Raw genomic sequence first — 16,380 nt, forward strand, 5'->3', positions numbered from 1 at the left:
TATTTGATTTTAGGGGCATTTTTGTCCAAAAATGGATGAAAAGTCCAATTTTGGATATTATTGAATTGATGGGTCTAGTCTTGATATTTGAGACTTTTGAGGTCTACAAAATGAAATTTCTCTTTAGTTAATAGTTGGAAGTTAGCAACCTCGATTGCCATATTTCAGATTCTCGGATGATGTAGTCGCGGTTTATAATATGAAAAATGATGTTATAAAATCGCATTTCAAGTTATTATAGTAAAACTTGACATGTTGACCCTTTTGTTTTTTTGGCGATAATCCTTGAGTCATTTCTCAAAACACAATACTATTCTTTTGGAGTCGTTTCCATAAATCCAATTAAGGGTAACTCCAACCTTAACACTAAGTTTTGTGTTGAAATCACACTATTTTTCTATGTTTTTAGCACCAAATATTTTTTCAACTCTAATCACAACACTAAATTTCACAATAAAAATACTATTCTTCGTTACTATATTATTAAAATCAATAAAATAGTACAATAAAGTTGATTTGGTAGTGTAGTTGGTAATCAGCTAAAGCTAAAATAATATATCAATATAACTCTTTTTTTCTTTTTGTCATGTGATACAGTAACACATTAAATTTGGCGTGATACTATACACATACTAAAATATAGTGTTGTATTTGCAGTCTGGTTAGAGAAGATTTTGTACTATATTTGATGATCTACCGTGTTGTAGAAGTTGGCCTAAATCTGATGAATTCCTGACTAATTTTGATGACATTTAATATGTTCTTCAATTATAAAATTTAAATAAATGAAAATCGATTCTAAAAAATTCATTCCGCATGCATTTGTCTATGATCTTCAGAAATTGTCCGAGATGTGAAAATCGAGAGATAAAGTGAGAATGAGAAAATGTGTTTGAAATGAGATATATTACTTTTATCCAAAATTGTGATAATAGTCCATTCTTAGCGTGTAAATAAAATGCCATTTACTATTCTTTGCAGGTATGAAAATAAAATTTATCTTCCGCATTGAGAGAACAAAACACAATAAAGAAGACCATTGCTAGTTTCACAAAAAAAAAACAGGTTACTACTTTGAGAACATGAACAGAAAAAATGGCTTGTGTCTAACACAAAACTCCAGTAGAAATTTTGACCAAGTTCTCTGTTTCCTCATCCACATCTATGCCATCACTTTTCATCCTCTCCAAAACCCCATCCACTTCTTCGTCATTTCTAATATAAGCCTTGATCAAAGCATGGTACATCTCTTTAGAAACCGGAACCACGTTCTTTATTGAGCCCATAAAAGCTTCGACTTCCTCAACGCTTCCCTGATCCACGAGCCAGTCCAATATCGCCATAGGCACGTTCGGTTTAGGCTTCCACCCGATATTTTCGGTCTGCAAGGCCAGAGCTTTCTTCATGCACTCATAAGCCTTCACCATGTTCTTCTCCTCAAAATACCCGGTCGCGATGATAGACCAACTATTAGGTATTGGGGTCTTCCCTTTTGCAATTATTTCGAGAACCACTGACTCGGCTTTTGCAGACAATCCTTTTTTACAGTACCCAAAAAGAAGGGTGTTAGGTACACGGAGATCATAAAACTGACAAGATGACTCCCACTCCATGAGGATTCTTTCGGCCTCTTCGAGATCATCGAGCTTCAAGAGCGTGGCTATCATGGATATGTAGTCCCTATTGAGTTGCCTCTTGCAATTGGCTTTCTGAAGCCCCCACAGCCTCATCACCTCGTCTTTACGACCGAGCTTCGCGTAATTCGTAATGAGGAAACCGTAGCCGAGTGAATTATGACCGACGAGCCCTTCACATTTCTTGAGGTGAATCAACGCCTTTTCAAGATCCCCGGATCTAACGTAGAAATCAGCGACCATGGAATACGTACCCCATTCAGCCGAGATCTGGGGTTGACTCTCCATCTCTTCCAGAATCTTCTCCATATTATCGAAATCGGAGCCCAGCCCATACGCGTGTATACATATTCCATACGTCCCTCTGTCCGGAAGAACACCGTCCTTCTTCATCTCCGAAAGCACGCCTGGGATCTTATCAGCTTGGCCGGTATTCTTGTAAAGGGTGATAATGCTGTTGTAAGTGAGAGTGGTAGCGAAGCCCAGCTCTTTGATAGTCTGCATGAGTGAGAGGGACTTATCGACCATGCCTTCGGTCACATAGCAGTACAAGAGAGCGCCGTATAGTTTTCCCTTCCCATTAACGTCGCTCATGCTATTGAAGTAAGCCTCTGCAGATTCCACGCCGCGAACTTTGCCGATCAGCTCTAATTGAACGGCACAATCAGCAGAGGACACTGCCTCGCTGTCCTTGCTACTCAACCACTCGGAAACCTGCAAAAACACAAGAACACAAAACAACATGAGAAAATGCATGTAACACGAGTAATCACTCATAAACACATACAATCCAGTGCAGAATAAAAGAAATGGTAAGAATGGGAGATTCGTAGGTATGCGATAAGATCCTCTGAAATTCATTTAAAGATAATTCGGTATTCAAGAGACCCACCATAATTTTGTCAATTTATAGATTAAGAATTCGTCAATAATTCTAAAATCACCCCTTACCAATAGCCAAATTTTACAATCACCCCAAGCCCTAAGATCCTATCAAAATGACAATATGGTGTACTGTCAATCCCACGATTTCATTAATGTTTGTTCTGATAGACAAGCCCACCTAGTAAACCTATATATATATATATATATATATATATATATATATATATATATATATATATATATATATATATATATATATATATATTTTTTTTTTTCTTTCTTGTAACGACTTGAAAAACACGAACTCCTGAAATTACGAGACCTATTCTATCTACTTGAATGGAAGTCATACATTAGTAACAAATTCTGGACAAAGAAATGAGCAACAAAAACCATCATTATATATAAATGTTCAACACAGGCTTCACTGGAAGTTCCTTCCATTTTTTCACTTCGTATGTGGAATTTTCCGAAGCTTTGTGATAGTAGTCAATATCAGAAGCGTTACCTGAAGCGCGTGGATGAATCGCTTGTTGGATCGAAGAGTCCTTAAGATGTTTCGTAACTCGTTGACGTTGATTTTCGGGCCTTCCTTTGCCCACTGGTCAAGAACAGGGACAACACTGAACGAAGGGTCTCCCATAGAGCTTAATCTTGAGAAAAGATTCCCTCTGAATATTCCTTCACTACGACTACTTCTTGTTTGTGTGCACAGCGATTTTCTCAGACTGGCTAGAGATGTTTTGTCCGTGAGATTACGTAGCTTGTTCGCGATCCCGAGGATCTTCGACGCCATTGAATTTGGGTGTTGGAGGTATTTTTTGTTTTTTGTTTTTTGTTTTTAGGGTTTAAGGACTGTTGAATTGAGGAATGGCAAGGAGGTAGCAACTAGCAATAGCATCAAACCCTTGAAGGCTTGAACCCTCGCGGGTTTTTGTAATGATTTATTTTTATTTTAAATATTTTCAATGTTACAACAAGTGTGGCTTGTCATCTGTGGGCTGTTTTCGTGCATTAGTCAGTTGTGTTTTTTTTTTTTTTTTTTAAAACAATCAGTTGTGTTTTTTTAGAAGAAGAAATAAAGTACAAAACATTAATATTACTATTTAAATGAAATTTTGATTATACTTTTAAAAAAGAATTTGTTGTAATTAGTTAATCATTTAGTTTTTTTTCATATTTTAATTAAAATTTTATTTTATTAAAAAAATAATTTATTTGACCAAAATTAATTAATTAACTTGCTTAAGTTTATTAATTTACTTCAGTCTGATGAACTGTTTTCCCAAATAAATTAAATATTACTTCGATCTGATAGACTATTTTTTTAATAAAATAAAACTTTAATCATTTTTTTTTTTAAATGTGAGTTATTGGACTATTAGCCTTATTGTCCCTACTTTTAAATCGACCATTTAAGTAAATTAAAATCATTTACATGAAAATTATAAATAAGGTCACATTGTAATTATATTTTAGTCGATGTTCAATTAATAATTTATTTATTTTTATGCCGCGACAAGTTAAGCCAATTATTTTATTCTGAATATATATTTGTTAATTTAAAATTTTAATTTATATTTAAAATAAATAAATATATTCGTAATTATTATTTAATTAATCTAAACTGTATGAAAAATTTGTTGCGACTAATCAATACTCTAGCTTCTTTTAAGGTTATAACAAAAGTTTCATATTATTAATAAAATAGTCTATCAAATCGAAGTAAATTAAATTAACTGTTTTAGTTAATTTAATTTACTTCGGTCTAGTGGGCTATTTTTTTTAATAAAATAAAATTTTGACTATTTTTAAAATGAGAGTGAGATATTGGGCTATTGACTTAATTGTTCCAAATTTTATATCCTATTTTTATGCCTCATTGTTACACATTTCAAACGAATTTTATTTTTAAATTCAAAATAAAAATAAAATGATAATAAAATGTTTCGCCAAAGATATCAATTGTTGCACATAACAACATAGCTCTCTCTCTCTCTCTCTCTCTCTCTCTCTCTCTCTCTCTCTCTCTTAAAAAACCTAGGTTTTTTCTCTTCCCCCGTCGTCACTCCCTTCTGGATCTCGGACGCCTGGCTTGGCTCTGACCTAGGGGGAGGGCAAAGCTTTGTAGCTCTCCTTCTCCATAAGTCATAGTATCATTCACTCATCTTTTTTTCTTTTCTCATTTTCAGTTTACCTTCGTTTTCATACGTCATCGTCGATGACGTCTTTCTTTTTAGATATGGCGATATTGGAGACGGAAATGGTGATTTGCGACTGGTTGGATCTCGGTGGTGGCGTTAGTGCTCACCCAATGGAGTTTTGACTGGATTTTGGTTGCAGGTTTGCTCGAGGACAAGCTCCACTCCGTTTTGGTCTTCTTCATGGCAGTGGTGGGTTTTCGTTTCTCAATTTCGGTTAAGGGCTGAACTCCGTTTTGGACTTGTATGATGGTTGTTAGAATTTTCGCTTATGTTATATTTCGGCCGTTTATCTTGTTTCGGGTGTATATTGATGTTTATTTATTTATTTTATTTGTTCATTTCCAGTTGTTTGGATCTTTTATTTTGTGGTTATGAGTTTTTTTTTTTTATGGGAGACAGATTAGCCGTCATCCCCCTTCCTGATTTGAGCTTTCTGTTTGATTTAGGTCTATACAAGTAGATGAATTATCTTTTGCATGATCATCGTATCACGGTTAAGTGGATCTTTCCACCAACTATTATGGGAATTTTAAAAAATCATTATGAGTGCTCAAAGTTTAATGTGCTATTTATTATTTTCTTTGTTATAAACATGAATGAGATGCGCCATTATTTGTACTTAGTTATTAGATTCATTTCCATTTAGATCTATGTACTTTGTAAGTTGTATTTTAACCTGTAATAAGGGCATTTTGTCTTGTATGAAACTCTTTGCATTTAAAATATTTATTAAAAAAAAAAAAGAAAAAAAAAAGATGCCCATCAATGCACGTAGTGAGTCACTCTTTCTACTATTTTTTATTATTATTGGGTATTCAAAGTTATAAAATATAAACGTAGCAGACATATAACCCGAAGTATCATAGTCAAGATTGTGTTTCAATTCCAATATTAAACAAATTATATCCTATAAAAAATAGAATAAGATACAAAATAGTAAAATTTAATGCACCCAACCCAACAAAATCAATATCTGTTCTTCTGAATACATGTAACACCACAATTCTATAGATGCAATTCAAAGTACTAACCAAAAAGAACCGAGTGCTTAAGAGGTCAGAATACAAATTGAACTCTGTCACCTAGGTCAAAAAATCCAATAAAGAGGATCATAAATAGTTTTAAAAATCAACTCATCAGATAAAAGAACACGAACAAAGAAAGAGAACGACTTGTGTGTGTCAACACAAAACTCAAGTGGAAACCTTGACCAAGTTCTGTGTGTCCTCATCCACATCGATGCCATCGCTTTTCATCCTCTCCAAAACTCCATCCACCTCTTTCCCATTTCTGATATACGCCTTGATCAAAGCGTGGTACATCTCCTTGGAAACAGGAATCACATTCTTCAACGAGCCCATAAAAGCTTCAACTTCATCGACATCTCTGTGATCCGCGAGCCAGTTGAATATCGCCATTGGAACGGTCGGCTTAGGCTTCCACCTGATATTTTCGGTCTGCGAGGCCAGGGCTTTCTTCATGCACTCATAGGCCTTCTCCATGTTTTCATCATCCAAATACCCGGCTGCAACAGTAGACCAGCTATTCGGTATCGGGGTCTTCCCTTTCGCGATGATTTCGAGAAGCGTTGACTCAGCCTTTTCGGTCAATCCATTTTGGCAGTACCCAGTGAGAAGGGCGTTGAGCACCCAGAAATCGTAATACTGACAAAACGACTCCCACTCCTTGAAGATTCTCTCGGCCCCTTCGAGATCGTCAAGCCTCAAAAGCGTGACAATCATGGCTACATAGTCCCTATTGAGTTGCCTCTTGCAATTGGCTTTCTGAAGCCCCCACAGCCTCATCACCTCATCTTTACGACCGATGTTCGCGTAATTCGTGATGAGGTAACTGTACCCGAGTGAATTTTTTCCCACCAGTCGTTCACATTTCTTGAGGTGAATCAACGCTCTTTCAAAATCTCCGGCTTTAACGTAGAAATCAGCTACCATGGCATACGTACCCCAATCAGGCGAGACCAGGGGTTGACTCTCCATCTCTTCCAGAATCTTCTCCATATTATCGAAATCGGATCTCAACCCGTATGACTGTACACATATTCTATAGCTATTACTGTCCGGGAGAATGCCGTCCTTCTTCATCTCTAAAAGCACGCCGGGGACTTTATCAGGTTGGTCCGTAGTCTTGTAAAGGGTCATAATGTTGTTGTACGCGAGAGTGTTGGAAAAGCCCAGATCTTTGATACTCTGCATAAGTGAGAGGGCCTTATCGACCAGGCCTTCATTCACATAGCAATGCAAGAGAGCGCCGTACAATTTTCCCTTCTCGTTTACGCCGCTCATGCTATTGAAGTAAGCCTCCGCAGATTCTGCACCGCGAACTTTGCCGATCAGTTCTAATTGAATGGCACAATCGGCAGGTGAGATTTCCTCAGTGTCCTTGCTACTCAACCATTCAGAAACCTGCAAAAGACAAGAACAGAGAACAACATATACTACAGGATCAGATTAATCTTTTACGGATAATTGTAAGCGCTACACATCTTGGTTCTATTTATGTTCTTACATTAGAAAGTGCTTATATCATGAATAAAAACTCATATAATAATGCAATGGAAATGATAAGAATGAGAGATTCATCTATATTGTTAACTAATTTTTTAAGCATTTGAGAGCACATATGCCAAATTTGGTGTATTTTCGACAATTTTATCATCAATGTCTTTATTTTTTTTTTTAAACGTTGCACCAGTAAGAATTTTCTTGTGTTTGACTTGGAAACACAAATTATTGTAATTACAAGACCTAATCCATCTACTTAAATGAAAAAACCGTGGCAACAAATTCGAAAGTCAGACATAAGTAACAAATCCTGGACTCCAATTAAATCGCAAGGAAATGAGCAACAAAAACCATCAACTACACAGGCTTCACTCAAAGTTCCTTTCATATTTTACTTCGTACTTGGAATTTCCCAAATCTATGAGATAATCGAGCAAATCAGGAGCGTTACCTGAAGTGCCTGGATGTAGCGCTTGTTGGTTCGAAGAGTCCTTAAGATGTTTCGCAACTCATGGACATTGATTTTCGATACTTTCTTTGCCCACTGCTCGAGAACAGGAACGACGCTGATCGAAGGGTCTCTCAGCTGGTTTATTTTCGAGAAAAGAATTCCTCTAGTTGTCGCCGATGTTCCTCCACCACGATTGATGTCCGTTTTCGTGTACAGCGATCTTCTCAGACTCCCTAGGACTGTTTTCTCCGTGAGGTTTCCTAGCTTCTTCGCGATTCCGAGGACATTCGACGTCATTGAATTCGGGTTTTGGAGGTTTCTCTTAAGGTCTCTGTTTAAGCATGGAAGGAGGAACTTGAAATGGCTTCAAACCCTTAAACCTTCGAGGGTTTTTGTTTTAAGGCTTACTGGCACAAATAGTCCACGGGCTTTTATAATTTGATATTATAGTCCTTTTACATCTATTGATTTTATAGCATTCTGGTCCTTTTAAAAAATAAATTATACTTTGAACCTAAAATACTAAATAAAAACTAAATAGATTTGAGTCAAAGGCATACAGTAGTATTTTGGTTTTATTACAAATTTGTAAGATTATAATATTTTTTTATATTTCTAATTATTTCGGTATTGAGTTTCATGAAAAAAAAGATAATTTTTTTTAAAAAGGACTAACATGTTACAAAAAGCAGTAGTTTGAGAAAAATAATATTACTCCAGACAAATATATTAGGGACCAAATGCCACAATCATAATAGGTCAGAGCTTATTTACAACAACAATAGAAGATTATTTAAATATTTAGTCAAATTTGTTATTTTATTAGTATTTGTAGACGTAACAAAAGCCCCTCTACGTAGTGTTGTTGAAGTTGCTTTGTGTATTGGATCTAATTTGAACTGGTCTTGCTTAAAGAAAGGCTTCGACCATGAGAACCATTTCGAGCATAATTAGCCATTGTTATGTTAGCAAATGACTTCTTTCATAAAAAAAAAAAAAAAAAAAAAAAAATCATTCATTCTTTTTTCTAGCATGGCTTCTGGGTGATCTTTTCGTTTTGTGACTTAGAATGGATTTTTTTTTTTTAATGAATGTGAAAAAGTAAATCTACTGTTTAGCTGATGTTTTTATCAAGGTTTAACTTTCCGGGGAAACCGGCGAACCGGAGTGGACTGGGAGGGTACATGCGAAAACCGTTACCCGGTAGGAATCCGGTCGAACCGGACCGGATTCCTTTTTTAAATATAAAGGATTTGGGCTTATTTTCGGGAAAACTTACCACTCCCCTTCACTTTTTGACGAAACCCTCCCGGTCCGATTTCCGTTTTCTCTAGCCGTCGTTTGCTCAAATCCCGCCCTCGTCTCGCGATTTCCGGCAAAGTGACTGCGCTTCCCGAAGGATCCCGTTCGTTGCTACCTTCGTTTGTCAAGATTCTGAGGTTTCCGAGAAGTACGTGTCTAGGGTTTCGGAGATTTGGAGATTTTTTCAAAAAATTTGTGTTTTAATCCTAGAATATGATGATGAATTGATTAATTTGATGATGAATTGATGATTATTGTCATGATTATGTTGAATTTAAATTAATTTGAGGATGATTTGATGATTGTGATGGTGATTATGTTCAATTAAAATTAATTTGATGGTGAATTGATGATTGTGATCATGATTATGTTGAATTAAAATTAATTTGATGATGAATTGATGATTGTGATGGTGAATATGTTGATTTGAGATGAGTGTGATGATGAATTGATGAATATGTTGACGAATTGATGATTATAATTATGAATATGTTGATGAATTGATGATTATGATGATGAATATGTTGATTTCAAATGAATATGATGATGAATTGATGATTATGATGATGAAGTATGGCGTCCGACCCGACACTGGAGTATTGTGAGCCCGTTGAAGGACGACCGAATGCAAGCAAATGCAAATTTTGCGGGTACATCATTGGCGGTGGTGGAATCACTCGTGTGAAAAATCACTTGGCAAACATATACAAGACAAATAGTTTGAAGATGTGCGACAAGGTTCCTCATGAAGTACAGGAGGATATGCAAGAGTTACTCTACGTACGCTCTCAAAAGAAGAAGGAACGTGAGAGTTTGTGTGAGTCGATGCGAGTCGACCTCCGAAAAAGTCAAGGGGACTCTGACGAAGAAAAAGACGAAGTTCCCGGTAGATCTTCGGGGTCCTCTGATCCAAGAAGATCGCACTCCGGGGTCAAGAGGTTGGCCAAAGCCGTCGACCGATTCTTCATTCACGAGTGACGAGACACTCCAGACACTCCACGTATAATTAATTACTAAATAGTGTGTTTTATATTTTATCGTACGTGTTGTAATCAAGGTACGACTTTATGGTACTTTATGTTGAATTTTATCTTGGTTTGAACTTTGTGTTTTATATTTTGTCGTACGTTTTGTAATCAAGGTTTGACTTTGTGGTACTTTATGTTGAATTTCATCTTGGTTTGAACTTTATGTTTTATATTTTGTCATACGTGTTGTAATCAAAGTAATTTAGTTTTGCAAAATATGAAAAATATGAAAAAAAAAAATATGTTTATTTTTGTAAAATATTTGTCTGAATACCCTCGATTTCTTATATTTCGCCGGTTTTCTCTATGGTAAGCGGTTTTCTGTCGGTACCGAATTCCTTTTTTTGTCTGAATACCATTGGTTTCCCCTCTGGTAAGCAGGTTACCCCCAAAATTGAAGTCCCGGTACGGTAACGGTAATGGTAAGGAGATCCTTAGTTTTTATGGATGTTCTAAATATGGATGTTCTAATCAAGGATTGACTTTTCGGGGAAACCGATCGGAAATCGGTCGGAAACTGCCTTACCGGAGAGTATCGGTACCGCTTCGATATTTACCGTTTTTGTTCCAATTTACCGATGATTTCCGGTACTTTCCGGGGTTTTGTTCGTCGCATGCTTTTTTGTCAACTTTCCTTTATTTTCGATAGGTAAGTTTCGTGGGTTTCTCAAATTTTGGGATTTTTTTTTCATTTTTTTTATCATTTTTTTACTTAAACCCATGATTTCAAGGGTTTGAGCAATGAATATGAGTTTATTAGTTGTTTTGTATGGTTTTCTATGTATTTTTAGGTTTAATTCGAATTAAAATAATTTTTAATCCGAATATGAGTTTTTTTATTTTGTAAATGATAATTTGATGATGAATATGATGATTATGATGTTCTTGAGTGGATCTTCTTGAGATGAATATGATGTTTATGATGTTTAATGATGATTAATGATGTTCTTGAGTTGAATATGATGATTTGATGATGAATATGATGATTTGTGATGATGAATTGATATCATGTATTCGTTGTATGAACTATGAAGTTTGCACTATTAAAAGTATGTTTGTTTTTGCAAAATATTTGTCTGAATACCCCTCGGTTTCCTACATTTTTTGTCGGTTTCCTCTACGGTAAGCGATTTTCTGACGGTACCGATTTTCTTTTTTATGTCTGAATACCCCTCGATTTTCCCTCCAGTAAGCGGTTTACCCTCAAAATTGAAGTCTCGTTACGATAACGGTAACGGTAGGGCGAACCTTTGTTCTAATAGGTTAAGTAACAACTTATCAGTTTAATAAATTAACTCAAGTATGTAAACTGAAAGTAAATGAACACAAAATATGGTAACTCAGTTCGGCCAACTGTGTCTACTTCTGGGGATATGATACTTTCAATGGAAAGAGAAACTTCACTAGACGGTAGAGTAAGTACAAATTCGAACGACCAGGGATGATCACCTTCCAGGTCTCCTCAACTTCAAACTACCCTAGTACACTACTACATTTAGATCATTTTGTGACATAAAGGAAATGACTTAAAAAAGATTTAAAGTCATTTTTACATAACGTTTTCAATTGTCATGACTTAAAAAGTGCATGTTTTGCAAGACATTTATAAAACGTCTTCAAAACTTAAAAAAAACGTCTTAAAATAAAAAACAACGACTTCAAAAGTGTCCACGGTGGCATGAATATGATGATGTGGAATGGTGTTTAAAGACGTTTATTTTGTGTCTTATTTAATACATTTGAAGACATCTTAAAGAAGACTTAAAAAATCAATTACGTGGACAATCATTTATGAAGACGTTTATCATGAGTCTTAACTGACATTAGAAGACGTTCTATTTGAGACTTTAAATATTGCTGACGTGGTCAATGATGTACAAATACGTTTTTTAAAAGTCTAGTTTTCTCACAAATTAAACTTTTAAAGACGTCCATTTTGTTACTTAAAATGTTGCTTTTTAAAAAAAAAAAAATCTGTAAAATTAAATATGAATGGGTTTATTTTCACATTCAAAAGTCATTTTTTTTTCATTTGATACAGTAGCGTAGCAGCCTTTTACAAGATCATGATAAAAATATGATTCATAAGAGCATAACAAATAAGTAAATAAATTCATAGATAAAATTCAGTGTGACAAACAAGAATAAACAATATGCTAAGTATTATGAGATGACCTATTAAATAAGTTTGAATTAGAATTGAAATTGTAATCCTTTAATTACACATTCTGCCCAAACAGTACGTACCTCATTTCAGTCACTTTGTACTGCGATTTACCGTTAAACTGCAATTAGAAAAAAAAAAAATAGTTTAAGGTAAGAAGCAATAAATCATAAATCATGATTAGTAACTTATAAAAATAACATAGACATATATTTATATATATATATATATATATATATATATATATATATATATATATATATACAAACTTACATTTGAGTTGAAAACGGCGTAAAAGTCAGGTGCGTTTATGAGATCGTGCATATATCTAAGCACATAAAATCCGCATTCGAAATTTGACGGCTGTTTCGGACACTGCAATGGCATTTTTGAACCATATGTCAAGTACTTATGCATTTGTATGTATTTTCATGAAAAACTCCCAAACGCGACAAAAAGAAAACATTCAAAAGAAAATAAATTATACACAACCATAACTTAACAGAGATACTTACAATGCAATGTCTTGTGTTTAAAAAATTACTTTGCATTATTTTCTTGTGTCCTTTGGCCAATGCAAACATTTTCATTGCCTTGTCATGATTAAATGAAAGTGTAAGAGCAATTATACATTGTTCATACTTTGTTTAGTAAAAATCTTAAACACTTACCCGTCAAGAATGTCAAGTGTGTCTTCACTTATAGATTCTCTAAGTGGATCAAAGTAATAAGTTAACTTAGCCGAACCATCAATCACAATTAAAGTCCAATGACCTCTACATGTGACAAAAAAAATATCCATCAAAATATTGAAAAACAATTTCAACTATTAAATCCTAATTTTAAGAGTAAAAGACTTGCCCGGTATTCATGGGAATGCATAACAACTGTTACTCAAGCAAACTTTCCAACTTTTGGCAAATTTTTGCGGATCGTGAATGTGATGTTCCTCCTCTAATAGCAACCCGTGAAGGCTCTATGAAAGAAAATTGTTCCGTTTTTCCTTCTCGTTTCAACACATCATGGAGATATCTACACGGTAAATTATACATTGAATTATAGTAATGGAAAAAAGCTCACTATAAAAAAAAACACATAGTCATACCTGAAATATATTGTAATTGCAGATGATCCTATGTCTTGCATGAAACAAAATTGTTTAATGTCTTCTTTAAAAATGGGCAAAGATATATCATCACCCATAATTTGCTTGTCGAACTTGATATAACTTGCTTTTTTACCCATCCAATCTTTAACGCAGTTCAATAATTGTGCTAATCTTTGTGGCATTTTGAAAGAGCTCGTGTAATTTTGGGAGCCGCAAGAAGTTGCTGCTACTTTGGTAGATTTTTTTTATTAATTGATCAAAAGAAGCACCCTAGTGAATAAGACAATTACACAACATGTTATTAACTTTTTTTTTTTTTATAATACAACATGTTATTAACTTTTATAAGCAGAATATTAATATTTAAAATGTAAATAAAGTACCTGCGCATCTTTCATGTTCTTCTGGTGTGGCTTAGAACTCAATGATTTTTTACTTGCTTTTTTAGCCTTGAATACAAAACTAGTTGCTGAAAATGATAGAAAATGGTGAATTAGCTTATTTACAATATTTACTTATCAGGCTATCCTTGTTCAACACGAGTGCTTTTGACCAAGCGATGAAGGACTTCACAGTGTCAACAAGTCTAGTCATCTCATCCCTAACTGGAATCGGAATCATCACATCTTCACACCCCTTCATGATCACAAGTACTTGTACTTTGTCATTCGACTCTCCCAATCTAATGTCGTGCACTTTCGAATTTGGATCAATTCCTACTACTTTTCCTATGGCAACTATGTTGTCTACTGATTTAACAGCAAGCTTGCAGGTCTTTTCCTATAAGAATGAATAAATTGAAATTAAAATCTAGGTTTGTGATAATGAAACTAATAACATGCTTACCAATATTTGAGACTCTGATTGGTGATCAACTTGATTCTCTGGCATGTTTTTCCCATAACGCACCTCATGTTGATCAAGAGCAACTGTATTAAGAAAATTTCGGAAAAAAGTGGGCTCTATAGGATCTTGAGGGATTTGACGTTCTATTTTGTCTTGGTCTTGAGAAGTTGACTGCGTTTCATTTGGTACGGCAAAAGATAAGTGTTGGGGGGGGGGGGGGGGGGGATGGGAGGTATATTTACATGATTTTGTGGACTTGGAGAAAACTGTGGTTGTCGTGAAATAGGGGAAAATGGTTGTCGTTGTGGTGAAGTTTGAGAAAAATGTTGTGGCATAAATGAGGGGTAGTGTTGATGTTGTGGTATCATGGAAGAAAAATATTGTTGTGGAGCTTGGGTAAATTGTGATTGTGAACCAAACAAAGGATTGTGTGGAAAGTTTTGTGGAGGAATTCCATACAAATTATTTTGGGGATATTGTGGAATATATGGTTGATACTGGTATTGTGTCTTACTCAAATTCAGCTCTTCTTGCAAGTCTTTTATCTGAGTCATCAATGTCTCAACTTGTTTATCTCTTTCCTCCCAAAGCTTTTGTTGTTGAAGACTCCATTGCTTATTTTGTAATAACATGTCACTCTTCAATTGTTTGGGAACATCAAAAAATTTCTTGGGAGTCACATATGCCCCGACTCCAACAACACGTCCTGAATGCTCAGTTTTGTTTAAGGCCATTGCTAATTTATCAACCCTTCCATCGGCTGCAAACGTTCCATCTTTTTCCTTGTGATTTACTTCCACCTTGATTATAAGCAAAAAATAATAATGACATCAGCTTGCCTAGAGTTACAATTAATTCTATCAACACCAATTAAAAGAAAGTAAGACAACACTCACAATTTTTTCAATAATTTTTTTTTTCTTTGACCTCTCCATTTTTTCCCTTATGAGTCGCAATCCAAGTATCAGCTCTATCAGGAAACACTCCAGATTGCTCTTTCTGCAATATTAAATGTCGCAATCCAAGTATCAGCTCTATATATATTGTATCATTATAGGGTACATTAACATTCGCATTATGCATATATTATATAATATTTATTTAGTAGTGATAGTTACAAGGTGTTTGTATTTTTGTATGTATGTTTGTATGTGTGCATGATTTTATTATATTCTTGTTGAAGGGACAGAGTCGTACCATATCTTCTCTTATCGTAGCAATTGGTCTTCTTGCACTTGTATGATAGATAGTTTGTTTGGCTTTAATATTTTGATATTTTTTTCCTTCGCTCCTATACATAAATGAAGAAATATTGTCACAACTATAATGAGGTTAAATGTAGATAACATGTAAAAAAACATACCTACCATGTTGGTGATAAACGGACGGCTACAAATTCTTTCCACTCTGTTTTCGACAAATTATCATTCGGGTGGTTCAACAAGCATGCTAGGATTATCCTTATGTTTACAAATATAACCTCCAAGTCTCCATTTTTCCTGCCTCCATTGTTTTGCAATCGATGCCATAATCTACCCTTTACTTCTCTTACTAACTTTGTACGTTTCCTGTAACATATATAAACAATAAAAGATAAAGCATGATTTATATTTGAATAAAAATGAATAATACAAAAGCTTACATTAATAACATGCCAGATTTTGTCTTTAACATCAGCGTCTACATCTCTCTAGCCTCGTGTCGATACTTGAATATCAGCACGTGTCAAAACACCAATATAACTTTGTAACTTGGTGTTTGCTGCCCCGTATGGCTGACCAAACTCGTTATACAAAACTTCGGGAACGATTCCACAATTTCTATCTTTAATGACAGACTTCATATGAGATCGTCCTCTAACCTTTTTTTATTTTTATCTCCTCAATTTCAAGTTCCAATTGATCTTCAGCCTCCTCAGACTCTGGCATTTCATTTTCGCTATCATCAGTTTGGTTTTGGTGTTGAATCTCGTCATCATCCATATCTACAAAGTGATAAGAAAGATCAGACAACTAGTTAAGTAAAAAATAAGGTACATGACATGTAAACACATTGTTCAGATGAATCCATTCCTCATACAAGTACAATTTGACTATATCCAAAATTGGTAATTGATTCAGAATACGAATAATAAAAAAGTAGATTTATCTTATCTAGAGTACATAAACAAAAAATAATAAACCAATGCACCACATACTGGTTTTAAAAGGCAGTTTCCTCGGGTCCGTGGTTCAGG

General features: G+C 34.8%; 2 protein-coding genes across 2 annotated transcripts; both read right to left on the reverse strand.

Moving 5' to 3' along the window:
- Positions 1–889: 889 nt before the first annotated feature.
- LOC149401698 (pentatricopeptide repeat-containing protein At4g21705, mitochondrial-like) lies at positions 890–3,464 on the reverse strand. Its single transcript, XM_089610591.1, has 2 exons — positions 3,028–3,464; positions 890–2,348 (listed from the first exon to the last, which is right to left on the reverse strand). The coding sequence occupies exons 1-2, from the start codon at positions 3,313–3,315 to the stop codon at positions 1,107–1,109; spliced, it is 1,530 nt and encodes a 509-aa protein (XP_089466717.1). The 5' UTR covers positions 3,316–3,464; the 3' UTR covers positions 890–1,106.
- A 2,186-nt stretch (positions 3,465–5,650) lies between these two features.
- Positions 5,651–8,079, reverse strand: LOC149401699 (pentatricopeptide repeat-containing protein At4g21705, mitochondrial-like). Its single transcript, XM_089610282.1, has 2 exons — positions 7,697–8,079; positions 5,651–7,146 (listed from the first exon to the last, which is right to left on the reverse strand). Exons 1-2 carry the CDS (start codon positions 7,991–7,993, stop codon positions 5,917–5,919), a joined length of 1,527 nt encoding a protein of 508 aa, XP_089466408.1. The 5' UTR covers positions 7,994–8,079; the 3' UTR covers positions 5,651–5,916.
- Between the last annotated feature and the right edge of the window lie 8,301 nt (positions 8,080–16,380).

This window comes from Urtica dioica, chromosome 4, assembly GCF_054948205.1.
Source record: "Urtica dioica subsp. dioica isolate 48M chromosome 4, U.dioica_male_clone48M_v1_H2, whole genome shotgun sequence".
Classification (NCBI taxonomy): Eukaryota; Viridiplantae; Streptophyta; class Magnoliopsida; order Rosales; family Urticaceae; genus Urtica; species Urtica dioica.

Excerpts from the sequence above, each read along its gene's own strand:
- LOC149401698 (XM_089610591.1), bottom strand. The coding sequence starts at position 3,315 with ATGGCGTCGAAGATCCTCGGGATCGCGAACAAGCTACGTAATCTCACG. Across the intron at positions 2,349-3,027 it reads GATTCATCCACGCGCTTCAG|GTTTCCGAGTGGTTGAGTAG; the intron begins GTAACGCTTCTG and ends GTGTTTTTGCAG.
- LOC149401699 (XM_089610282.1), bottom strand. The coding sequence starts at position 7,993 with ATGACGTCGAATGTCCTCGGAATCGCGAAGAAGCTAGGAAACCTCACG. Across the intron at positions 7,147-7,696 it reads GCTACATCCAGGCACTTCAG|GTTTCTGAATGGTTGAGTAG; the intron begins GTAACGCTCCTG and ends TGTCTTTTGCAG.